The sequence below is a fragment of the Falco rusticolus genome, chromosome 17, assembly GCF_015220075.1.
Source record: "Falco rusticolus isolate bFalRus1 chromosome 17, bFalRus1.pri, whole genome shotgun sequence".
Taxonomy (NCBI): domain Eukaryota; kingdom Metazoa; phylum Chordata; class Aves; order Falconiformes; family Falconidae; genus Falco; species Falco rusticolus.
The window spans coordinates 3,561,471-3,581,126 of NC_051203.1; the positions used below are offsets into that span (position 1 = coordinate 3,561,471).

Consider the following 19,656-nt stretch of genomic DNA (forward strand, 5'->3'; position numbering starts at 1 on the left):
CCCACCCCCCACCCCGGCGCTCCGCGGAGCGCTGCGGCCGCGGCTGCTTGTTTGTTTGTTCTCGCAGCTTGGCTTTTTTTTTTTTTTTTTTTTTGTAAATCTTGTTTTTTTAAGGAATTGGGAAGCAAAAAAAAAAAAAAAAAGCGGCCGAAGCCCAGCCCCAGCCCCGCGCCCCCGAGCGGCCCGTTCCGGGTGGCGGGGCCGGGGTACGCGCGGCGGGGGCGGGCGCGGGGCTGAGCCGAGGCGCGGCGGCCCCGGGGCCCCAGGTGAGCGCGGCGGGGCCGGCAGTGAGCCCGTGGTCCCCGCCGCCCCCCGCCGTCCCCCGCCGTCCCCGCCGCAGCCCCCCGATGTCCCAGCCCGGCAGCCACCGGCCCAGCCGCCCGGAGCCGCGCCGCGCCGAGCCGGCCCCGCCGCCAGGTACCGGGGGGCTGCAGAGGGGGGGCGCGGGGCTGGGGGGGGGCGGCTGGGGGGGTGTATAAGGGGGGGGCACGGCTGGGGGTGCGCGGCTGGGGGGGTGTATATGGGGTGCGCGGCTGGGGGTTGTATATGGGGGGGTGCGTGGCTGGGGGTACGCGGCTGGGGGGGTGTATATGGGGGGGCTGGAGGAGTGTATATGGGGGGCACGGCTGGGGGTCCGCGGCTGGGGGTGTATATGGGGGGGGCACGGCTGGGGGTGCTCGGTTTGGGGGAGGTGTATGGGGGGCTGCGCGGCTGGGGGTGCCTGTATGGGGGAGTTGCGCAGCTTGGGGGGCGCAGCTGGGCAAGGGGTGCGCGGCTTGGAGGGGGCATGTGTGGGGTAGGGGGTGCACGGCGGGGGGGTGCGCAGCTTGAGTGGTGTGGGTGCATGGCTGGGGGGGTGTGCACAGCTCGGGGGTGCGTGGTTGGGGTGAGGGGCTGCACAGCTGGCAGTGCACGGCGCCGGGGGGGTGGGAGCACGGCTCGGGGGCGCACAGTTGGGGTGGGGGGTGCACAGCTCGGGGGGGTGAGCACACGGCTTGGGGGTGCACGGCTGTGGGGTATGGGGTGCACGGCTTGGGGGAGGTGGGCTCAGGGGTGTACGACTTGGGGTGGGGGATGCACGGCTTGGAGGGGGTGGGCTTACGGCTTGGGGGTGCACGACTTGGCGTCGGGGGGTGCATGGCTCGGGGTGGATGGGTGCATGGCTTGTGGTGGGCAACTGGGGGTGGGGGGTGGGTGCACAGCTGTGGGGTGCCCCGCAGGGGGGTGCATCGCTGGGGACGGTGCGTGTGCATGGAATGGGGGGTGGGTGGGTGGGTGCCGAGGGGCTGCATGTAAGCACGGTTTGGGGGGGGGGGGGGGTGTTTAGTGGAGTGTGTGTGTGGCTGGCGGGGGGGGGCTGCGTGTCCAGGAAGGCTTGAGCATGTGTGTGCGTGTGCACGGTGCTGTACAGTGGTGCGAGGGGGGTCCCTGTGCATGTGCTGGGTGCGATGTGAGCGCAGCAGATGCAGCCGAGCTTCGCTGCACAAACTTTGCAGCAGTTTGTGTAACTCAGCCAAGCGCACAGGGCAGCAGCCAGGGCGTGGGGCCAGCCAGAGCTGAAGGGGTTAAACCCCCCCCACCTACCCCGGGGCTGGTTTGAGGGGCTGGGGGCTGTTCTGCAACCTGGGGGGTCTGGGGGTCCCCACTCCGCAGCAGCTTGTGGGGCTCTCGCAGCAGGATGCTGGGGGGTGGCAGGATGAGGCCATGGAGGAGTGGATGGAAAAGTTTGGGGAATCCTCACTTTTTCCATGGGGCTGAGCCCCTCGGCTGGCGGGGCGGTGTGGTGGCTCTGCCTGGGGCGTTAGGACCTGCACTGGTGTCCCACGGTGGTCGGTCCAGGTCCCCACCAAGGTTCAGGTGTGGAAACTGTTATTAAAAGTCCTGATGTGTGAGAGGGGAAAAAAAAATAATGCCGGAGCAGGAAGCTGATGGCAAGAGGTGAAACACCTCGTTGTTCGTGCTGTCAGGCCAGGCACAAAAGGGGCCAAATCCATCCCGGGACCAGACCCCTGCGTGCTCCGCAAGCTGAGCGGGCAGGAGCACCAGGCATGGGGATGCACAGGAACCGAGCTCAGCACTGCTGGATCTCTCCCCTTGTTGGCTTTGGCCCGGAGCATGGCTGGGCCCAAGTTTCGGAGAATACATCCTCTTGTTCTCTTCCCCCTGCTTTTCCAGCTGGATGCTGCGGGCTCCGCTTCCCAGCTGAACTCGCACTGCTTTGTGCTGCAGCCGCGTCCCGGGGCTGAGGCAGCTGCAGGGGCTCTGCGGAGCTCGTTTCTCTGGATTTCCTTCCATTCCCTTCCCTCTCCAGGTGGGAAACGGTGAATTGTTCATGCACGGACCTAGTGCAAAAAAGCTTTTGCACGGGAGCTTGCCACCAGCCTGGGTTAAGAGGAGCTAGCTACTAGCTACTATAAGGTCACTAGCTACTGTAAGGTCAAGTGTGGGTTATTTTAAAAAAGTAGTTTAGCAATCTGTTAAATGTGTCTGAAAAAATGGCCGCGTAGCTTTTCCACATTCCCGGCCGCTGGCTGTGCCGGAGTGGTGTGTAGGTAGAGCAGGATTCATCCTCCTGGTTGTACTGGTGTCCTGAGCAGGAGCGGTGGGACCCAGCCGAGGTGCATCCCAAACCAGCCCCTAACCCACCTCCTCTGCCCCAGCTCCTCCTTGGAGGGGGGCACGGGCTGGATGGGGTGAACCTGAGCAAAGCTGGACCAGCTTTGCCTCCTTGAGACCTCCCTTTCTAGGTTTGGGGGGCTGGGGGGGTGGCAAGGGGGTCTCCAGGACACCCTCACTTTCCATCTGCCCAGGCTCCAGGGACTGAATTTCACGCCAAGAGAATATCCCTGCCCTCTTGCAGGGAGCAGCTTTCCGGTTGCATGTCTGGAGCGTTGGATTCTTGCTCACATCACTTCGGTCTGTCTCGTCTTTTTTGGTTTTTTTGGTGAGCGATGAATGGAGGGGGCCTGATGTGCTTTTCATGCCTGTTTGGCCTCGTGACGTTTGGGTGCAGGGCCGTTACCGCTTGGGCAGCGTCCAGGGGCTCTGTCACGCACCACGGAGCCTGGGAATTTTTTGCTCCACTCCCTTTCCGATGCTTTGCAAATTAGACCAGCTAATCTGGTAACACCAAGCCTGTGGAATAAATTGGGGAAACTGAGGCAACGGAGTTGTTTGGCCCAAGTTAGTGCGTTGTGGGTTGGCATTGCCATGCTTGGTCCTGTTTGCCAGCCTGAGACGAAGCCCGTTTCCCAGAGTTTGTTCCTTGTCATCTCTGGAGACGGACCTGGTGGAAACCAAACCCTTGGGATAGCCAGAGGTAGTTTGCAGAGGAGCCTGGGGGAGAAGAGGCAGTGGTCTGCCTGTGTGGAATATGTGGGCTATAGTTACTTAACGGAATTCACAGAAAACAGGAGAAAAACCAGAAAGCCCTTTGGCTGCTGAGATTATTTTTGTCGTTTTACTTCATGGGGAGGAAGAGGAGGGAGAGCAGGGACAGCGGGAGAGGGGCTTCCCTTATGGGAAGCAGAGGCAAATCCATCTCCAGAAGAAAAACCTTTCCTTCAGGTTTGCCTCTGCTTGCTCCCACCTCCCTTCCTTCCCTTCCCAGCAGGACATGTGCTGCGTGGGGCCACCGCCGCGTCCCCCCTCCATGTCCCCCCATCCGTGCGTGCGTGGCCCGCAGCAATGTGGCTCTTTGCTGGAGCTGGGCAGGGATGGGATGCTCACACGCACTTTTTTCCCTCTAATTCTTTCTGCCTGTTCCCAAGGAGTTTGCCCCGAGGTGTAACAGGAGGTGGAAAGCTGTTGTAGCTGTTTTGTGTTACAGCTTTGCCCGAAATGCCTGAGTCCAGCTGCCTGCACAAGGATGCTGCCACCCTGCTCGGGGTCCTGAGCACCCACGGGTGCTCTGAGCATTGTGGGGCAGGGGAGGCTGGGCAGGAGTTGGTGCCATCACTTGGGTACCCGTTACTGGGGCTCTGTCCTGCCCCGGGAGGGAGGCAGAAGCAAAGGCAACTCCCTCCAAGGTCAAAATAAAAAAGTCTTTGCCTGTCTTAGCACTGACTTAAATGCAACTGGTTGCAGATCTGCATGCAGACATCCTGTCAGTGCAAAGGAGGCAAAATAAAAAGCCCTGAAAGAAAAAAAAAATTCTTTTTATCCCTGATAAAGACTTTTTGCACCAAAAGATTAACTTTGGGGTGTTGGGTTTTTTTTCAGAGTTTCTCATGAATCTGCTCATGAAAACACTTCATTTTTTTTTTCTTTTCTTTGAACAACAACAAAACTCCAAAAGACCGAAAAAAAAAAAAGGCAGATTGCTGGCTTTTTTCAAATGTTTCTGGATTTGAGCAAAACAAAGCAGGCCCTTCGGGGCTGTGCCGCTTGCCGCCCCAGCGTCCCGCTCCCTCTCCAGCTCCTTATTGAATTTCCTTGGAAAGCGCCTGCTCGAGTCTATTAGTTGCAGAAATCCAAGCTGTCCGCTGGGCGTTTGCTGTAGTTTTTCTGATATTTCCCAGAGCTCTGCCTTGCTGGGGCCATGCCCTGGGCAGCCTCCTGTGGGATGGGCACTGGCAGCCTCCCGGGGCAGCGGGATTTGGGGCAGGATGGAGCCTGGGTCCCTGCTGGTGCTGGCAGCCCCTTCCCTTGTTCCCCCCAGGGTGTCACACTGGGGTTGTACTGGTGGGAATGAGCTATTGCATTGTAGCAAGGATGGGGTATTGGGATTTTTTTGGCTCCAAATCCCAATCTTCAGGCTTTGCCTGCTGCAACCACACTCATGCCGGCTTTCGCCCATCTCAGATCTTCAGCTGGGCTTTGGCAGCCTCCTTGCGCTCGGTGTTTGACCTGGGGGGGCAAGTTCCCCCGCTGGCTCCGCTGATAGATTCCTGGCTCTGCCACAGGACAGGGAGCAGGCAGTACCTTTGGGAAGCGCTTCCAGCCCGCTCCCATCCTCTCTTGGGATGCTCCCCCTGGGCGCGCAGGAGGCTCCAGCACCAGCTCCTGTCCCCGGCACGAGCAGCCATGCCCGGAGCAGGATGGTGCTGACCCAGTTTGGCTACTTTTGGTGATGGGCTGGGGCTGAGCTGCCGGTGTTCCCCACGGTGGCTGTGCCTTCCCACCAGGAAGAAGCGGGTCCCCTGGCTGGCTCCAGGAGCAGCGACTCGCTCCACCCGGATGGCTTCATCGTTGGCCAGCCTCGCCGCCTTCCTGCAGCGAGCAGGCACGCTGCTGCCCTGCAAGCGGTGCCCAGCCCCCTTCGGACCACCCTGCAGCTCCTCCAAAGCTACTTTGGGGTCTGTGCTTAGAAAGAAACCCCAGCCCAGTGAGCACGCACGCCAGCGGCAAGCTGAGCACCAGGACTATAAGCTTTTAGGCTCCATCACCATAGGATGTTGCTTCGGGCAAATCCCTTTTACGTGCCTCAGTTTCCCTGCTGGGTCGAGCAGTGATAAGGTTCCGTCTCACAAAGGCTTAGAGCTGCAGCTGTGTGAATGTTAAATATATATGGGTAATGTGTGATGGGCCCTGCGCTGGGTAGATCTCAGGATGAAAGGTGCTGCATAAGTGCAAATTATTATTCTTGTTAATAATGATGTCCACCAGCTCACATTTATCTGCTCTTCAATTAACTTTTTTTAAGGACTCTTAGCATGTTAGAGAGAGACAAATTTTCCCTGGCAGAACCTGTACTGGTTTAACCCTGTAAGGTTATGCAATTACTGTACTGGCATGGTCCTTAATTAGACTCTCCATAATTTTCCCCAGCACAGCGGTGTGGCTCCTTGCTCTGTAATTCCCAGAATCTGCTTGGATCTGATAGGCATCGCATTAGCCACTTTCCAGGCTTCAAGGATAATTGCTTGTCCTTAAGGGCACCTGGGATGTCACAGGATCTCCTGCATCCTTCCTCCATGCCAGGCTCCCATGGCACGGAGGGTTTTGCATCTTTCTGGTGACCAGGGCGGGGGGGTTAGCCTGCACCGTGCTCCTCTAAGTCAATGGAAGTTGACTTAACCCCAGGCTGGATCTTTGACCCTTTGCTTTTCCCCATCATTTTTCTCCACTTCTTGGCCCCACGGTGCGTTTAGGGTGTTAGAGGTGCTTTGACTTGGCAGAGCCGGGGTGTGATGCTGGGAGATGGGCTGGCCGGGCAGCTGGGAGGCGGAAACCTGGCTCTGCTGGGTCTGGTTTGTGTTCCTGGGGCAAGTTGGTCCCTTGTCTCCAGCTTAGGCTTAGAGATCACGGCTTCCCTCGCACCTGCAGCTGCTGTCCTGAATGCTGCCTTAATACATTTATGTTAAATATATTCTTATGGCATAAAGAATAGGTCCTCACCGTTGCTGCTGTAACAGAGGGGCATGACAGTGATTTTATTTCTTATCTTCCCTGAAACCCCTTCTGGAGGGCTATTCCCACCACCCTACTGTCCTCGCTCTCGGGTAGGAGCAGCTCTTCCATGAGGGCTGGTTTGTGCCTCCTTTGCAGGAGCCAGTCAGGTCAGTGAGGACCTTTGGGTGACAGAATTTGTAGGGACACCTTGTGCCCCACACCTGGAATCGGGGCTTTGTCATCGCCAGGGTTTTGTCATTGGCCGAGCTTTCGGCCGAGGTCGGACACAGGTGGACTGGATAGATGCTGGTCCTGGCCTGTCTGGCCAGCCTGAAATTCCTCGCTTCCTACCCACCCAATGGCTATAAATAACAAATAATAACAACTCCCAGGCTGGCAAGCTATTTGGGGTTTTGTGGGTTTTTTTTGCTTTGTTTTGCTTTTTTGCATTTAGGAAGTAACTTTTCATAGAAACCAGTATTTTTTGGACCAGATTCCTCATTGTCCCAGAACTGACCTGTTTATCCAAAGCATTGCCCAGGTGAACAGAGACACACTGGGGCAAGGGAAGCAAAGCTGTGCTGGATCTGTCCCGGGCGTGCTGGGAGCTCTGGGCATTTCTCCTCATTCCCCTCCCGCCCTCCTTTTCCTTTCCCTGAATATCATAGAATCTGAAAATGCTTTAGTGCATTAATTTCAGACTGAATGTAAATAAGCTGTTCGGACTTTTCCCAGTTGAGCAAACTTTCAAACTAGAATTTTGCTTTCCTCTCCTCCAGCCTGGCTCATGGGATTGGAAGGATTTGCTTCAGTGCCATCTCTTCTGCACTTGAAACCACTTAATCAAGCTCTAAAATATCCCTTGAATAGGTCAGGCAGACACCTGATTGGGCCAGGCAGCGTGTATGGGCAAACCAAGAGAGATTACACACTCGTTTTATCTGCATAAAACAGATTAGAAAGCTCCCAAACTAAATATTGCTGCAAGGTAGTGTGTTGTTAATGGCAAACGCCTCGCTAGACTTGTCACTGTTTGTGTCTCCATCCAACATTATCTCGTCCCTGACCAGCCATTCCTGAGGGATTAAAGGGAGAGGGAAGGGGGGGATGGGGGGCTCTCCTGAGCATCTCCACATCGGCAGGAGTCGCGACCCACGGCATTCGGTTTGGATGCTCTCCAGGTCCAGAAGAGCTCAGGTGTGGGTCCAGACGTGTCAAGACCCTTCTACCCTTTGCAGCGGGTTGACAGCCCCTAATGCAAGCACGCTGCCTGCCAAAGAGGTGGGATTCGCTTCGGAGCTCGCCAGTCCAAGCCTGTCTGTAGCTGCTTGTGTTGGAGGCATTTTTTTCTCCCGTGCTGCCCGTCAGTGTGGGGCAGCGGTGATGGGCACGTGGTCACGCAGGTGAGGTGTCCATCCCTCTCCTGCCACCAGATTTCTTCCATTTGAGCCAGAGGCACTGGGATGGAAGAGTGGCGGATAAATCAGAGATCCCAAGCAGCCAGATGGATCATCTGCTGAATTAAGCTACAGCTCAGGAAAGCTGAGCAGGAGCCGTGGGACAACCTGGGTGGCTTTGACCCAAGAGCATGGCTCCAGTTTTCCATCTTCCCACATCCTCTGTGCCTTCCCAGCTGGGGGTCTGGGCACCACAACCAGCTGCAGGGAAGGAAACCCACAGGTCCCTGTGAGCCGTGAGGTGCTGTGGCCGTGCTGCTTGTGGTGTGGCTCATGTTTGTGCTGCCGGAGATGCTCTACCCCATCCCGGCTCCGTGCAGCCAAGGGCTCTCACCAGCTGCTGACACGCTGCTCTTTCCTTTTGTTTGTCCAGCGCTGCGGGGATGGGCTAGCTCAGTCCTGCAAGCTCATCAGGAATTAAGTGTGCCTCCCGGCCAAAGCACAAATAATTGTTCCCCTAATCAGAACAGCCCGTGGCTTCCCCAGAAGCTCCTGCAGGCACTGGCCCTGCAAAGCGGGTCCTTCCCGCAGCTGGTGCTTCGGGGGGACCGTTTGGAACATTGGACTTTGCAGGAGTATTGTAAGATACTCGAAGCCAATGAAACCTTCCAGCTTCTTTACGTTTTTCCTCTCCTCCCTCCATTTTTCTCAGTTCCTGAGATGCTTGGTGGACTTTGGAGCTTACTGATGCCTTGGGGCTTTTACAGCGGGTGGGTCTGGACTTTGTAAATGGGAAGAAAGTCAGAAAACATGACCCCCGTGCATCTCCCGGGCTTGGTCATCAGGAGGCAAAGAAAGCAGTTCCATGTCTATCGGCTTTCCTAATCTTTCGTACCTTACGGCAGTGCTGTGATTTATTGGAGCCTGGCTTATTATTTTTAAGTGCTTTATTATCTCTGTTCTGATAAACAAAACATGTGAGTCGCTCTCCCCGTGCCGCGTTCCCTTCATTTCTCCCTCGTGTTTTACCAGAGGTGGTGCAGAATGGGGAGCAGAGACCTGGACTCTCATCCCGGGCTGTTTCTCCACCATATGATGAGCGTTCACCCCGGCCAGGAGGGGCTGGGGGTGCAGCTGCTGGGGGGGTGCAGGCAGGTTTGGGGATGGATGTCCCATCCCGAGGGACAGCTCTCCTTAGAGTTTGGGCCACGTTTTGCCCGGGCTTGTAGTTGGTTTTAAACGTGACAGGTTTAGGACAAGCCTGGCCTTGTTCTGGCGGCAGCGGGGTAATAGCAGTGGAGGGAAGAAGCCAGTCGGTGCCCTGGTGTCAACAGGGAGAGGGGACCCTGGGGGGCTTTGCCTTGCCAGGGGACCCGCTGGCAGACCCCAAGGATGAAGGGATGGAGCCTCTTTCCCCACTCACCCTCTCTGCTCAGCTTATTGTGGTTTGGGGAGCAGGAACCCTTTTCTCAGGGGTTTTGTGCCCCAAAACAAGTGTTTATAAGTGTGATGAGGGCATGAAGCTGAGGGGCAGGGGATTATCTACACGGGACCCCTGCAGAGCTCGTCCTGGTCCATGAGAGGTGCCCGGTAGTGCCAGACAGAGCACTGTGAGCCCCCCTGTGGACAGGGGTCAGGGGGGTGGCATTTAAAGGAGGAAGGGGAGCCAGGCAGCTGCAGGATGAGCCCGTATCCCAACGGCTGTGCCAGTGCTGGGGTCTCTCTGTCCATCTCTCCCTGCGCCATCAGGGGTGATGCCTCTCCTTTGGGTGCGTTTTGCCAGGCTTGTTTGAAAGCTGCCGTGCTCATGCACACCCAGTGCTTGAGCATTTCCCTGTGCATTCCCACTGCGTTTCCCGGTGGGTTGGGAGGTGCCTGGGAAGTGCCCAGTCCCAGCAAAGTGGCGGTGCAGGCAGGGCACTGTGGGGCAGAAGCCTGCGGGGTTTGTGCTGAGCCCACACGTGTCTGGCTGCCCCCAGCCCTACCCCCGGATCAGGACCAGGAGAGCAAACAGCCCTTCTCCCATCTCATTCCCAGGGGATGCCATGCGCCTGGGGTCAGCACCATCCGTGTGCTCCCCATGGACATGCAGCAACAGGAAAGCCAGGCTGTATAAGGCAGGGAAGGACCAGCTTACCCAGATGTCTTTCCTGTCTATTTTTGCCTCTCTTCTGGCCAGCTTGTTCCAGTGGGAGTTAATTTAATTGCCATCTTCCTCCCTGCATCGCTGTGGTTGTGTGTGAGACCTCTTGTTGTGCAGGGTAATTATATGTGTGAAGTGGACACGGCAAAAACGAGCCTTGTCTCAGCCATCGGTGGACCAGCACGCTTGCCATCCGCACGGCCCGGTGCCGCTGCTTTCTCGCAGAGCTCGGGGTCTAAACAGACCATCCTTGTCCTCAGCCCCTTGGGAACAGGCACGGAGGGGCAAGGAACATGATGGAGGCAGCGCAGGGTGGCTAAGGCAGAAGCAGGGACCAGCTGGAGCTCTGCCCGTGCACACAGCAGCTGCCAGCCCTTCTCCCACTGCAGCACCTGATTTTCCAGCTCCTTTTACCAGTGTGAATTGCTCCCTGCAGAGGGGAGCACTGACCTGGGGGGTGAGAGCAGGGCAAGGGATCTGACGGTGATGGAACTGCTCTGGGGAACCCCAGACTTTGGTCTTGATTTGGCTTTTAAGCCCTGAGCGCACTCCAGGCATCTCATGGCAGAAGCCGGAGCAGCTCTCCGGCTGTGCTGATGCCCAGCGGCTCAGATCCCATCCCCGGGGACCACGCGGGAGCTTCACCCTTCATGCTCTGCACCAGGTGCCTCTGGCTCAGGGCTTCATCCAGAGCTCCTCAGCCATCGGGGTTTTCATGTCTGGCTTTGAAAGGCTTTAGATCAGGTGCTGACTAATCGCCGCAGGTCTGACTCAGGCTGGTCCAGGTTGGGACATGACAGAGGACATGGATGCAGCAACCTGTGGTTATTATTCACCTGTACACCACGCCTATGTGCAAACACCTATAGGTAGATGACAGCTTGCTTTCTTCTCCTCTCTTTTTTGCCCTGGGCTTTCCAGGGACATGGGAACGAGTTTTCTCCTTTCTGGGGCTCGTGTACTCCCATTCCGCTTGGCATTTGGAGGTAACATTGCTGTGCAAAATTCAGCCAGAGCAGCTGGATTTCCCTTGGTTGAGCCTCAGTCGCCACACCGGGGAGAGCTGCAAGCAGGGCTCTGCATCGGGATGAGTTTTCCTTCCCAGCAAACCCCGCCACAGGAGCTCCCATTCCCCCGGCTGGATCAGCATCCTGCGGAGGGCAGAGAGGTCCCGCGGGGAAACTGAGGCAGGTGGATGAGCACGCTGGGCGGAGCGGAGCAGGGAGCTGAGCAAGCATCGCTCCAGGCTTTTTGCAATGCCTTTGCAGCATGGCCAGGCTCCTGCCGACCCTGGGGTGTGGATGGGGCCCTCCGCCTCCCTTGTAGGGCCTCTTGTTTTAGTCCCTATAATTATCCGTGTGAGGTCTGCCTGCCTTCCTCCCCGGCTCCTGCTTGTAGGACCTCTTGTTATATTGAGTATAATGAAGTGTCCAAGGGCTCTCTTCCCCCCACCCGCCCTTGCCTGCCTGCGTGTAGGACCTCTTGTTATAGCCAGGGAAATTATGGGTCTTTGGTCTCCCTCCCTTTGCCCAAGCTATAATTTAGTTTTATATAAAGTGTGGTCCAACCCCTGTTGTGCAAGCGGTTGCTATTCCGAGTGCTGGGGAGAGGGATGGGGCGGCGAGGAGGGGGCTCGTGGGGGGTGGGGGCAGTGCAGCATCGCACCGAGCAGCCCCCAGCATCCCACCATGGGGAGGGGCGACAGCCCACAGCCCACAGCGCTGGCTCGGGGGGAGGTGGTTGTACCTTCTCCTCGCTGGGTTTCTGCAGGGGGTGTGTGGCGGTGGGGTTTATCCCCACAGGCATAACACATCTCTTGTTCTGGGTTTTGCTTGCCCAGGGGGTCCCGCAGGGGGATGCTCCTGTCCCAGGGCAAGCAGGAACACGAGGGGAGGTGGTAGCCGGCTTCCGCAAGGAAGACAGTGGCCCTTTCATGGGAAGGGGAGATGAAAAATCCAGCTTGAACTGCTGAGTGTAACCAGATCCCCTGGCTTTTTAGAGCAGGAATGTGGGACCTCGGGAAGGTTTTTGGGAGGGTACTGCTGAACCGCTGGCATTGCAGTGGGGTGAGCAGCTGCAGAGCGTTGCAGCCCCGATGCTGATCTCGAGCAGCCCCAGATCCCTCGCCAGTGCTCCAGCTCTTCCCCCCGCTGCGTGCTCCTGGCTGCAGGAGCAACAGGCGCAGCTGGATTTGGCTCCTGCCTGAAATCAAAGTCCCAAAGCACCGACTGGTGCCATTGCAGCAGCTGCGGACACGCTGCAGTTGTGGTGGGTTTGGGTGGCTGGGGTCTCTGCCCACAGTGCCGTGCACCCTGGGGTGCTCAGCTCCGACCCCGTTTCTCTTGCAGAGGCAGGTGAGACCTCGCGCCCTTTGCCCAGGCAGACGCCAGCGTCACCGGCCACAGAGCCCCGGCTGCCCAGCCGCCCCGCTGCTGGCCCCGCCGCCCTGAAGAAGGAGAAACCCCTGGAAGATGATGAGTCCCAAAAAGTCCTGACGAAAGGCCCCCGGGCCGAGCTTGCAGGCGCTCCCGAAGCTGTGACATGTGAGTGTTTCTCCCCGTGAGGGTCTGACACCTCCAGGTGCCCGTGCTTTGGGCTGCTGCCATCTAATCAGTCAACAGGGCTCATTAAAAAGGCAGGCAGCTGTGGTGGGAAGCCATCTCCTCCCTGCTCTGCTCTTCTCCACATCAAAGCAAAAGGTTTTAGCTGATCGTGAGTCACTGGGAGCTGGGGAAAGTGAAGGGCGGCATCCAGCAGTGCCGTGATGCCTCTCGCTGCCCTCATCCTTGGGACCAGCCGGAGGCAGAGGCGGAGGAGGGTGGGCAGCTGGAGGAGCTCTGGGTCTTGTTGGGGTCCTGCTGGGATGCCATGGTGGGAAGAGGGACCGGACCCTGTGGGAAGTAGCTGGCTGCGGTATGGAGCATCCCCCAAAGCCACAGCGGGAGAGAGAAGAGCCCCCAGCCGAATGGGCTCGGTGGCTGCAGCCGCAGGAGGGGAGTGCAGCAGCCCTTTGCTGGAGCAAAGGGAGATGCCTCCTGCTGGGACAGCTCTTGCCTTGGCATATCCAGGGCAAGGGTGAGGCTGGTGCGAAGCCTGAACGAGCAGGGGACGGGCTGGGCTGGCTGCGCTGAGGATCTGGTTTGGCTGGAGGCAGTGGTGGAGCCAGCAGCACCTCCCCGTTCCTGCTGCTGCAGACCTGCCGGTCCCCCCGCCGTGAGAAATGCCGGGGTGGGGGCTGGGGTGCCCTTGCTCCCTTTCCCATTGCAGGGGCGGGAGAGCAGAGCTGGCAGACGAAGGAGACCAGGGGCCAGGCTCTCCTGGAGTCACGCCGTCCATCCTTCCCTGGCCCCCAGCCTGGATCCGAGGGTTTCGCTCCCGGGCTGCCCCTTACGCACACAGCCGTTCCCCTTTTGTTGGATGCGAGCGTGCAGCTTTCCCTTCCAAGGGGTGTAAAGTGGATGGATGCATCCCAGCGGGGAGAGGGAGGGTGGGAACGAGGTTGCAAACTTCGAAGAGCGGGCAGGCAGGGTGGGAAGGGGAGGGGACGGCAGAATCCGGGCGCTCCTGACGGTGTACGTGGAGCGAGGAGAGCGCACGTTTCCTCGAGCAGAGCTCGAGCCCTTGCAAAAAGCATCTGGGAGCTGGGCTGGCTGCCCACAGACATTCTGCACCTCTGAGTCACGCTGCAGCCTGCTGCACCCTGCATGGCGCGGCCCCACGCAGACCCCTCCCCAGCCCACCCCCCTGGGGCAGCTGCCCCGTGGGCCCCGAGGCTGGAAGGAACGTGGCCACCGGCATCTGGGCTTGCCTGGGTGCTGGGTGCTGGGAACCCCCCTCCTTCCCCTCTCCTCCGTGGGAAATGAGGTTCAGCTCCCTGCGCAGCGTTGCCTTTGGCATCCTTCGCTTTGCAGCCTGCTCCTCAGTGCATCCCGCTGCGGCTGTTAGCGGGGGGTCACCATTGCTTGTGGGGGGCAAATTCCCCCCTTCAGCAGTACCTGGGGAGCACAGGTAGGCTCCCCCCATGGGAGGTGAAGAGGGTGATGGTGGCATTTTCATGCCAATCCGGTCAGGAGGAACTGGGCAGCAAGCGGCTGTGGGGTGTAGGGTTGTGTCCTTTGCCAGCGATGCCAGGATCAGCCCCCCACCCCGAGGCGCGGCGCTGCTGGTTAAAGCCTGCCATGGTTCTTAAATAAATCTGTCCTCTGGCAGTTTGGGGAGCAACCAAAGTGGGGATTGCGGGTTTGGGGCTCTGGGTGTTGAGTTTCAGGCCAGAGCAGCAGACTCCGCTCATGCAACCGCAGTGTTCCAGTTTGTCCAAGCCCTGTTAGCAGCTCGGGAAGATTGGGCAGAGCTGATGGCTGCGGGGGGGTCACAGCAGGGTGAGGACCGTTGCCGTCTGGGCATCAGTCCGCCGAGCCCCTGTGATGCTGCCGTGGGGGAACCTGAGCTGAGCCAGCACCGCAGCTGTGCGGGGGAGCATCGTCGCGGCTGTGAAACACAAAGTGAACATCCAGGAGGTTTTTCAGTCGTTGACAAGCCAAAGGCAGGCGCTTTCCCCCAGAGCCGTGGTGTCCCACCCCAGTGCTGGTGGATAGATGTGGTGGGGGCCATTGGGTGGGCTGGTGCCCCCTGCTCCCATCCCAGCACTTGTGTTACTATGGAGTGTTACACACTGCTCCCCCTAAGCCTTGGGTTCAAGATTTATCTTTTAGAAGAGCTTTGGGCCTCTGTGAGTTGAAAGCTCTCTTAAAAAATGGAAGCGATTTTTCCTGACTTAGAGAGGGGGATTACTGGCTGCCTTTCGCTGCCACTCGCTGGAGCCGGAGCGTGATTTTGATTTACAAACAGTTTAATCTGAGGAATGCAGTGAAATGGAGAATGCCAAAGCGAGCGCGTTGCATGCTGCTGCAAACCCTTGGAGAAAGCCAGAACTCGAAGCTGCAGGGTCAGACACGGCCAGCCAGGCTGCGGCGCGGGTCACTGGGCTCTGGGTAGCCCTGGGCACCATGGTCACCCTCCGGCTCAGTGCCACTTGGTGCCACCTCAGTGTGGCAGGTCCAGGGCACTGGAGAAGGGTGCATGGGAAGCCAACACCCCAGGAGGGTTTTTTTGGGGAGCCAAAACCAGGGGGGACACACATCCCATTTTATCCAAGACCTGTTTTCCTTTCTTCTTTCTGCCCTTCTCCCACCCCTCCTGCCTCCAGCCTGCCCAGCTCCAGTTATTTTGAGTTCTCTTCCCAGCACGTATCAAAGATGCAACATCGCACCCAGTTGAACCTTCATTCCCAGCCTGAGCCCGGCTCAGTCTGGCAGAGCTGGATGCTGGATCCATGTGCTTGTGGTTTTTTAACCTCCATCTATTTTTTTTTCGCTGGCGAGGGCAGATGCAGGACAGGGGCCGTCTGTGCCCCCTCCACCCCGTGGGTCTGCCGTGCCCAGAGAAAGCAGCTCCTGTTCCCGGCGGCTGGAGGTGCCTTTGCCCTCGAGCCTCTCGCCTGAATCATCCCTTGTTTACCGCCGCGGGAAAGGAAAAGCAAAATTTGGCCAAAGCACCATCGGGCGGGATTTTATTTGTGGCTTCAATCGCCGTTGCTGCCGGGGGGAGGGGAATGGATGCTCGAACCCCCTCCCTTGTGGTGGGTTCCCAGCCCTCTCCCCCAGCGCACGGACATGGGGAGAAGGACGGCAGCGTGGGGACGCGGTGCTGAGCAGGAGTGAGGGGCTGAGCCATGGCGCTGGCTCCGGGAGCATCCCGGCAGGGCGCGGGGCTGCCGGCCTCTCACACGGCTGCAGCGTGCGAGGGAGGCGCAGACAGAGCAGATAGTTATTTTCCTCCTCCTGCAGAGAAGTTCAGCCAGAGGCTGGGGAGGCCTTTAATTAAGTGGCCTGGGAAGATGAGCAGCCCAGCTCTTCGGTGGCGCTTCATCTTCTCTGGCTGTATGGAGAGCGATGGGGACAGCCAGCAGCTCCGTCTGGCAGCACCGTGCCCGGGGCTCATGGGATGGTGGTTTGGCCATCCATGGGGTGACTTTTAGCTGGAAGCAGCCACAGGCTCTTCTCTTCCCCACTTGGCCCAAGGCGAGCGTGCCTCACCGTGCCTCTGCTCAGCCTCAGTGGCTGCATCCCTTGTGCCTGTGCTGGCAGCAGTGAGACCCCAGGAGACCTCCTTCTCCAGGTCCTCTACTGGGTTTTGGCAGCGTGTCCTTCACAACATTGTTTCTTGCTCTTTTTTCATCCCTTCCTCTCTCTGGAGCCTCCGTCTCCTTCCCTCCAGCCATCTCTTCTTCTCCATCCTCTTGGACCATGCATCCATTGGCATCACGTCTTCCCAGCCACGAGGCTGGGGATGCAGTTCCCATGCGGTGGCAGGGAACCTGGGATGTGTTTCTTCCCCAGCAGAGCACTGCAGGGTGGGCTTGGGGGGATAACATGCTGTTCCTCCCCCCCAGGCCAGCCCCAGGTGCGAGCAGCCCCGCAGCCCCCCAGCCCCTGCACCCACCTGCTGCAGAACGGTGCTGGGCGGGGGCCGGATCCAGGCGGTGCCAACGGGGAGGCGGGGAACGGGGTCTTCCGCCCCCTCCCCAGCACCCAGAAGCCTCACCGAAAGCTGCAGTCACACCACTCCATCAACAGCCAGAGCAGCAAGAAGAGCAAGGGCAGCTCCAAGTCGGCTTCTTCCCACATCCCTATCGAGGCACAAGAAGGTACGGGCTCTCCCTTTCTAGTCATTCTCCTCCAGCCCCACACCCCTTGGGGTCTGTCATGTAGCATCCTTCCAGCCAGGAAGGGCCCCCCCCCTGGACCTGGGTGCCAGCTCTCCTCCGGCCCCACACCTTTTGGGGTCTGTCATGTAGCATCTTTCCAGCCCACCTGGACTCCCGGACCTGGGTACCAGCTGAGCTCCCCTCGTGGCGGCCTTCTGCAGGGGGGGTGCTGAGTGGGGTCATCTCATGTCCTCCAGAATGGGTCTCTCTTGGGGTCTGGGCATGTCTTGGGCAGCTGGGCATGGCCCTGGGTGTTGAGGGAGGCTGCTGGAGCCATGCCTGGCTCCCAGCCCCTCTTCCCATCCCTTCCATTAATTCCTGAGGGAGAATTCCCACCTTTACGGGGCTGAGCATCCATCCGCCGGTTGCTGTCTCCCCCAGCCAGACGTATCCTTCCTGCCCACTCTCTGTTCCTCCACAGACTGTTGTGTCCACTGCATCCTCTCCTGCCTCTTCTGTGAGTTCCTGACCCTCTGCAACATCGTGCTGGACTGTGCCACCTGCGGCTCCTGCACCTCCGAGGACTCCTGCATCTGCTGCTGCTGCTGCAACTCGGGCGAGTGCGCGGACTGCGACCTGCCCTGCGACATGGACTGCGGCATCATCGATGCCTGCTGCGAGTCGGCCGACTGCCTGGAGATCTGCATGGAGTGCTGCGGGCTCTGCTTCTCCTCCTGAGGGGCCGCACTTGACGGGGGAGGGGACCAGGAGTGGGACCCCCCAGGCTCTCCCACAGTGGCCAAGGGTCCAGCTGGTCCCTGAGCTGGCGTGAAACACCGAACAATGGAGCCTGGCGAAGGAGAGCGATATCCCCCTTTGGAACCTCATCCTGGGAGCTGGTGAGCCAGGCTTGGGTCCTGCCTGGGGAGGGGTGAACCCGTAGGGCCACGGGGGCTCCGGGGGCAGCCAGCATCCCCTCACGCTCTACCTCTTCCCTGCACCGGGCCGGTTCGCTGAGGATCGCGGGAGCCTCCTGCCACCTGAGCCGAGAGCAGGAGCATCCCGCAGAGCCCCCAGGTGCCACCCCAGGGTCCCAGCTTTGGGGACAGCCTGTCCTGCTGCCACCGTGCTGCCCCAGGACAGGGCTCCGGGTGCATCGCTCTGGTTTACGTGGGGTGGCACAGAGCATCACAGGACACCTCCAGGGCTGGGTGCAGCGCAGAGCCTTGCCCCCTGCCCGGAGCCCACCGGCCACCGGGAGATGCCAAAGCCTTCTGCCAGGCTGCGGAGCCCCGTGCTGTGGGATGCATCCTGCCAGCCCCTGCCCCTCCTCAGTGCTGAGTTCGGCAGCCGAGTGCAATACACACAGCCTGCTCCCTTCCCAGTTTCACCAGCTGGGAAGAATCTTCTTCACCGGTCCCTGCAGCAGGGTTGCGGCTGGGGGCCAGGGCAGCCGGGGTTCGGGGAGACCCCGGAGCTGTGCCAAGCTGTTACCCACCCCGGTGTGTCCCAGGGGAGTGGTGGGGCAGGGTTTGTTTGGTGCCAAATGACCCCCAGCAGTTGTTGGCCCCATCCTGCCAGCCCAGGGACAGGGCTGGGTGGGGGTGGAAAACACCCCCTCAAAGGGCTGGGGAGAAGTGGGGGGAAGTGTCATGGTATTTTATTTTTTTGTCCTTTTCGTTTGTTAACTGTAAATAAAGGTCTTTCTTCATTTCTGACCAATGGCTGCCCCATCATGTGCTCCGCAGGGCACTCCCAGGGGACAGCTGCTCACAGCCACACCGTGTCCCCCATCCCTGTACCTGCACCCCATCCTGCTCCCAGCTGCAGGCACGGGGGGGGGGGGCAGGGCTGGCACAGAGGTTGCAACGCTCCTTTGGCCTTGGGGACATGGGACAGCTCAGTGGCAGCCCCAGGGTGCTCCTGCTTTGGTCCTGGTGCTGGGAGGGGAAATGCAGGAGGATTCCTTGTCCTTTGCTCTGGGGAACAGGTCGAGGTTCTGGTGTGCCGCAGCCTGGCGCCAGCTCCCTGCCCTGCACAAACCCTGGCCCTGCTGCCCCACCATCCCCTGCTCCTCCGGGGGGTCTGCCCTGCAGCACGACCGAGCTGCTTCATCTGCTCCAGGGGCACAGCATCCCTAAAGGAGGAAGGAACTGATGCAGATTCCCAGCTGCAGGGCTGGGGTGACCAGTGGCTGCCCAGGGTTGGTGTGAGGCAGTGGCAGCTGGCCACCCTTGGAATCTGGGTGGCCTTGGAGGCTGGCAACCCTTGGAATCTGGGTGGCCTGGGTGCTCCTGTTGCCACCTCCCAGCCCTGCCATGGGACCACCAGCCGTGCCATGCCATGCAGGTAAGGGACCATGGCTCCCCACCGGAGTCTCGCTGCCCCTCGGGGGGCTCAGCCATCCCAGCAAGGCTTCTGCTGGGCTGAAGTTGAATGAGGAGGGAAAAATTACTTAAAAATCGAGGCCAAATGGGTCAGTTGGTCACGGTGACACAGGCTGGTTTGGGATCTGGGCTGCCTGCCCTCCAGCGCAGCCGCTCAGCCATGAAACCTATTTTTAGTGGTGAGCTAAAGGCGGTGGGAGCCCAGTGCGGTGCAAGTGCATGGAGGGGAAGAGGATGGTGCAGGAAGCCTTCCTCCACCCCATGCACGGCAGGGAGGACTCAGGGTGGTGGATTGGGGCTTATAGCCCTCTGGCACGGCTGCCTGGGCTGAGTCCCAGAGCGGGGGGCCAGGGGGGTGGGATGCACATAGCTGCCCACCCCGGGATGGATGGGACTGGGGCCCCATCCGGCGCTTGCAGGGTCAGTGGGAGCTTTTCCATGGGCTCTGGCTGAGGCTCGGCTCCAAACAGTTTGCATCCTTGGCAAGGAGGGATGGACACGTTGGCCTTCCCCAGCCTGGCCTCACTTGTGGTGCTAATTAGGGAGGTTTGGAGCTGGCAGGGCTGCTCTCCCCACCAGCCGCGAGCGCTGCTGGAGTTGATTAATGGAGAACAGATTCCCCCAGCACAGGAGGGCTGGGTGGGCTGGCCGTGCCATACGTGCTTGTGTCTCTAGGGCATAGGAAGGGGG

The 19,656-nt window shown here is 59.4% G+C and overlaps 1 protein-coding gene across 1 annotated transcript; it reads left to right on the forward strand.

Moving 5' to 3' along the window:
* Window positions 1–347: 347 nt before the first annotated feature.
* MDFI (MyoD family inhibitor) lies at window positions 348–18,337 on the forward strand. The gene is made up of 4 exons (XM_037410740.1): window positions 348–417; window positions 12,222–12,416; window positions 16,325–16,579; window positions 17,061–18,337. The coding sequence occupies exons 1-4, from the start codon at window positions 348–350 to the stop codon at window positions 17,315–17,317; spliced, it is 777 nt and encodes a 258-aa protein (XP_037266637.1). The 3' UTR covers window positions 17,318–18,337.
* Window positions 18,338–19,656: the final 1,319 nt, after the last annotated feature.

Coding starts and splice junctions, on each gene's coding strand:
- MDFI (XM_037410740.1), top strand. CDS start 348: ATGTCCCAGCCCGGCAGCCACCGGCCCAGCCGCCCGGAGCCGCGCCGC. Junction 418..12,221: donor CGAGCCGGCCCCGCCGCCAG/GTACCGGGGGGC, acceptor TTTCTCTTGCAG/AGGCAGGTGAGACCTCGCGC. Junction 12,417..16,324: donor CGCTCCCGAAGCTGTGACAT/GTGAGTGTTTCT, acceptor CCTCCCCCCCAG/GCCAGCCCCAGGTGCGAGCA.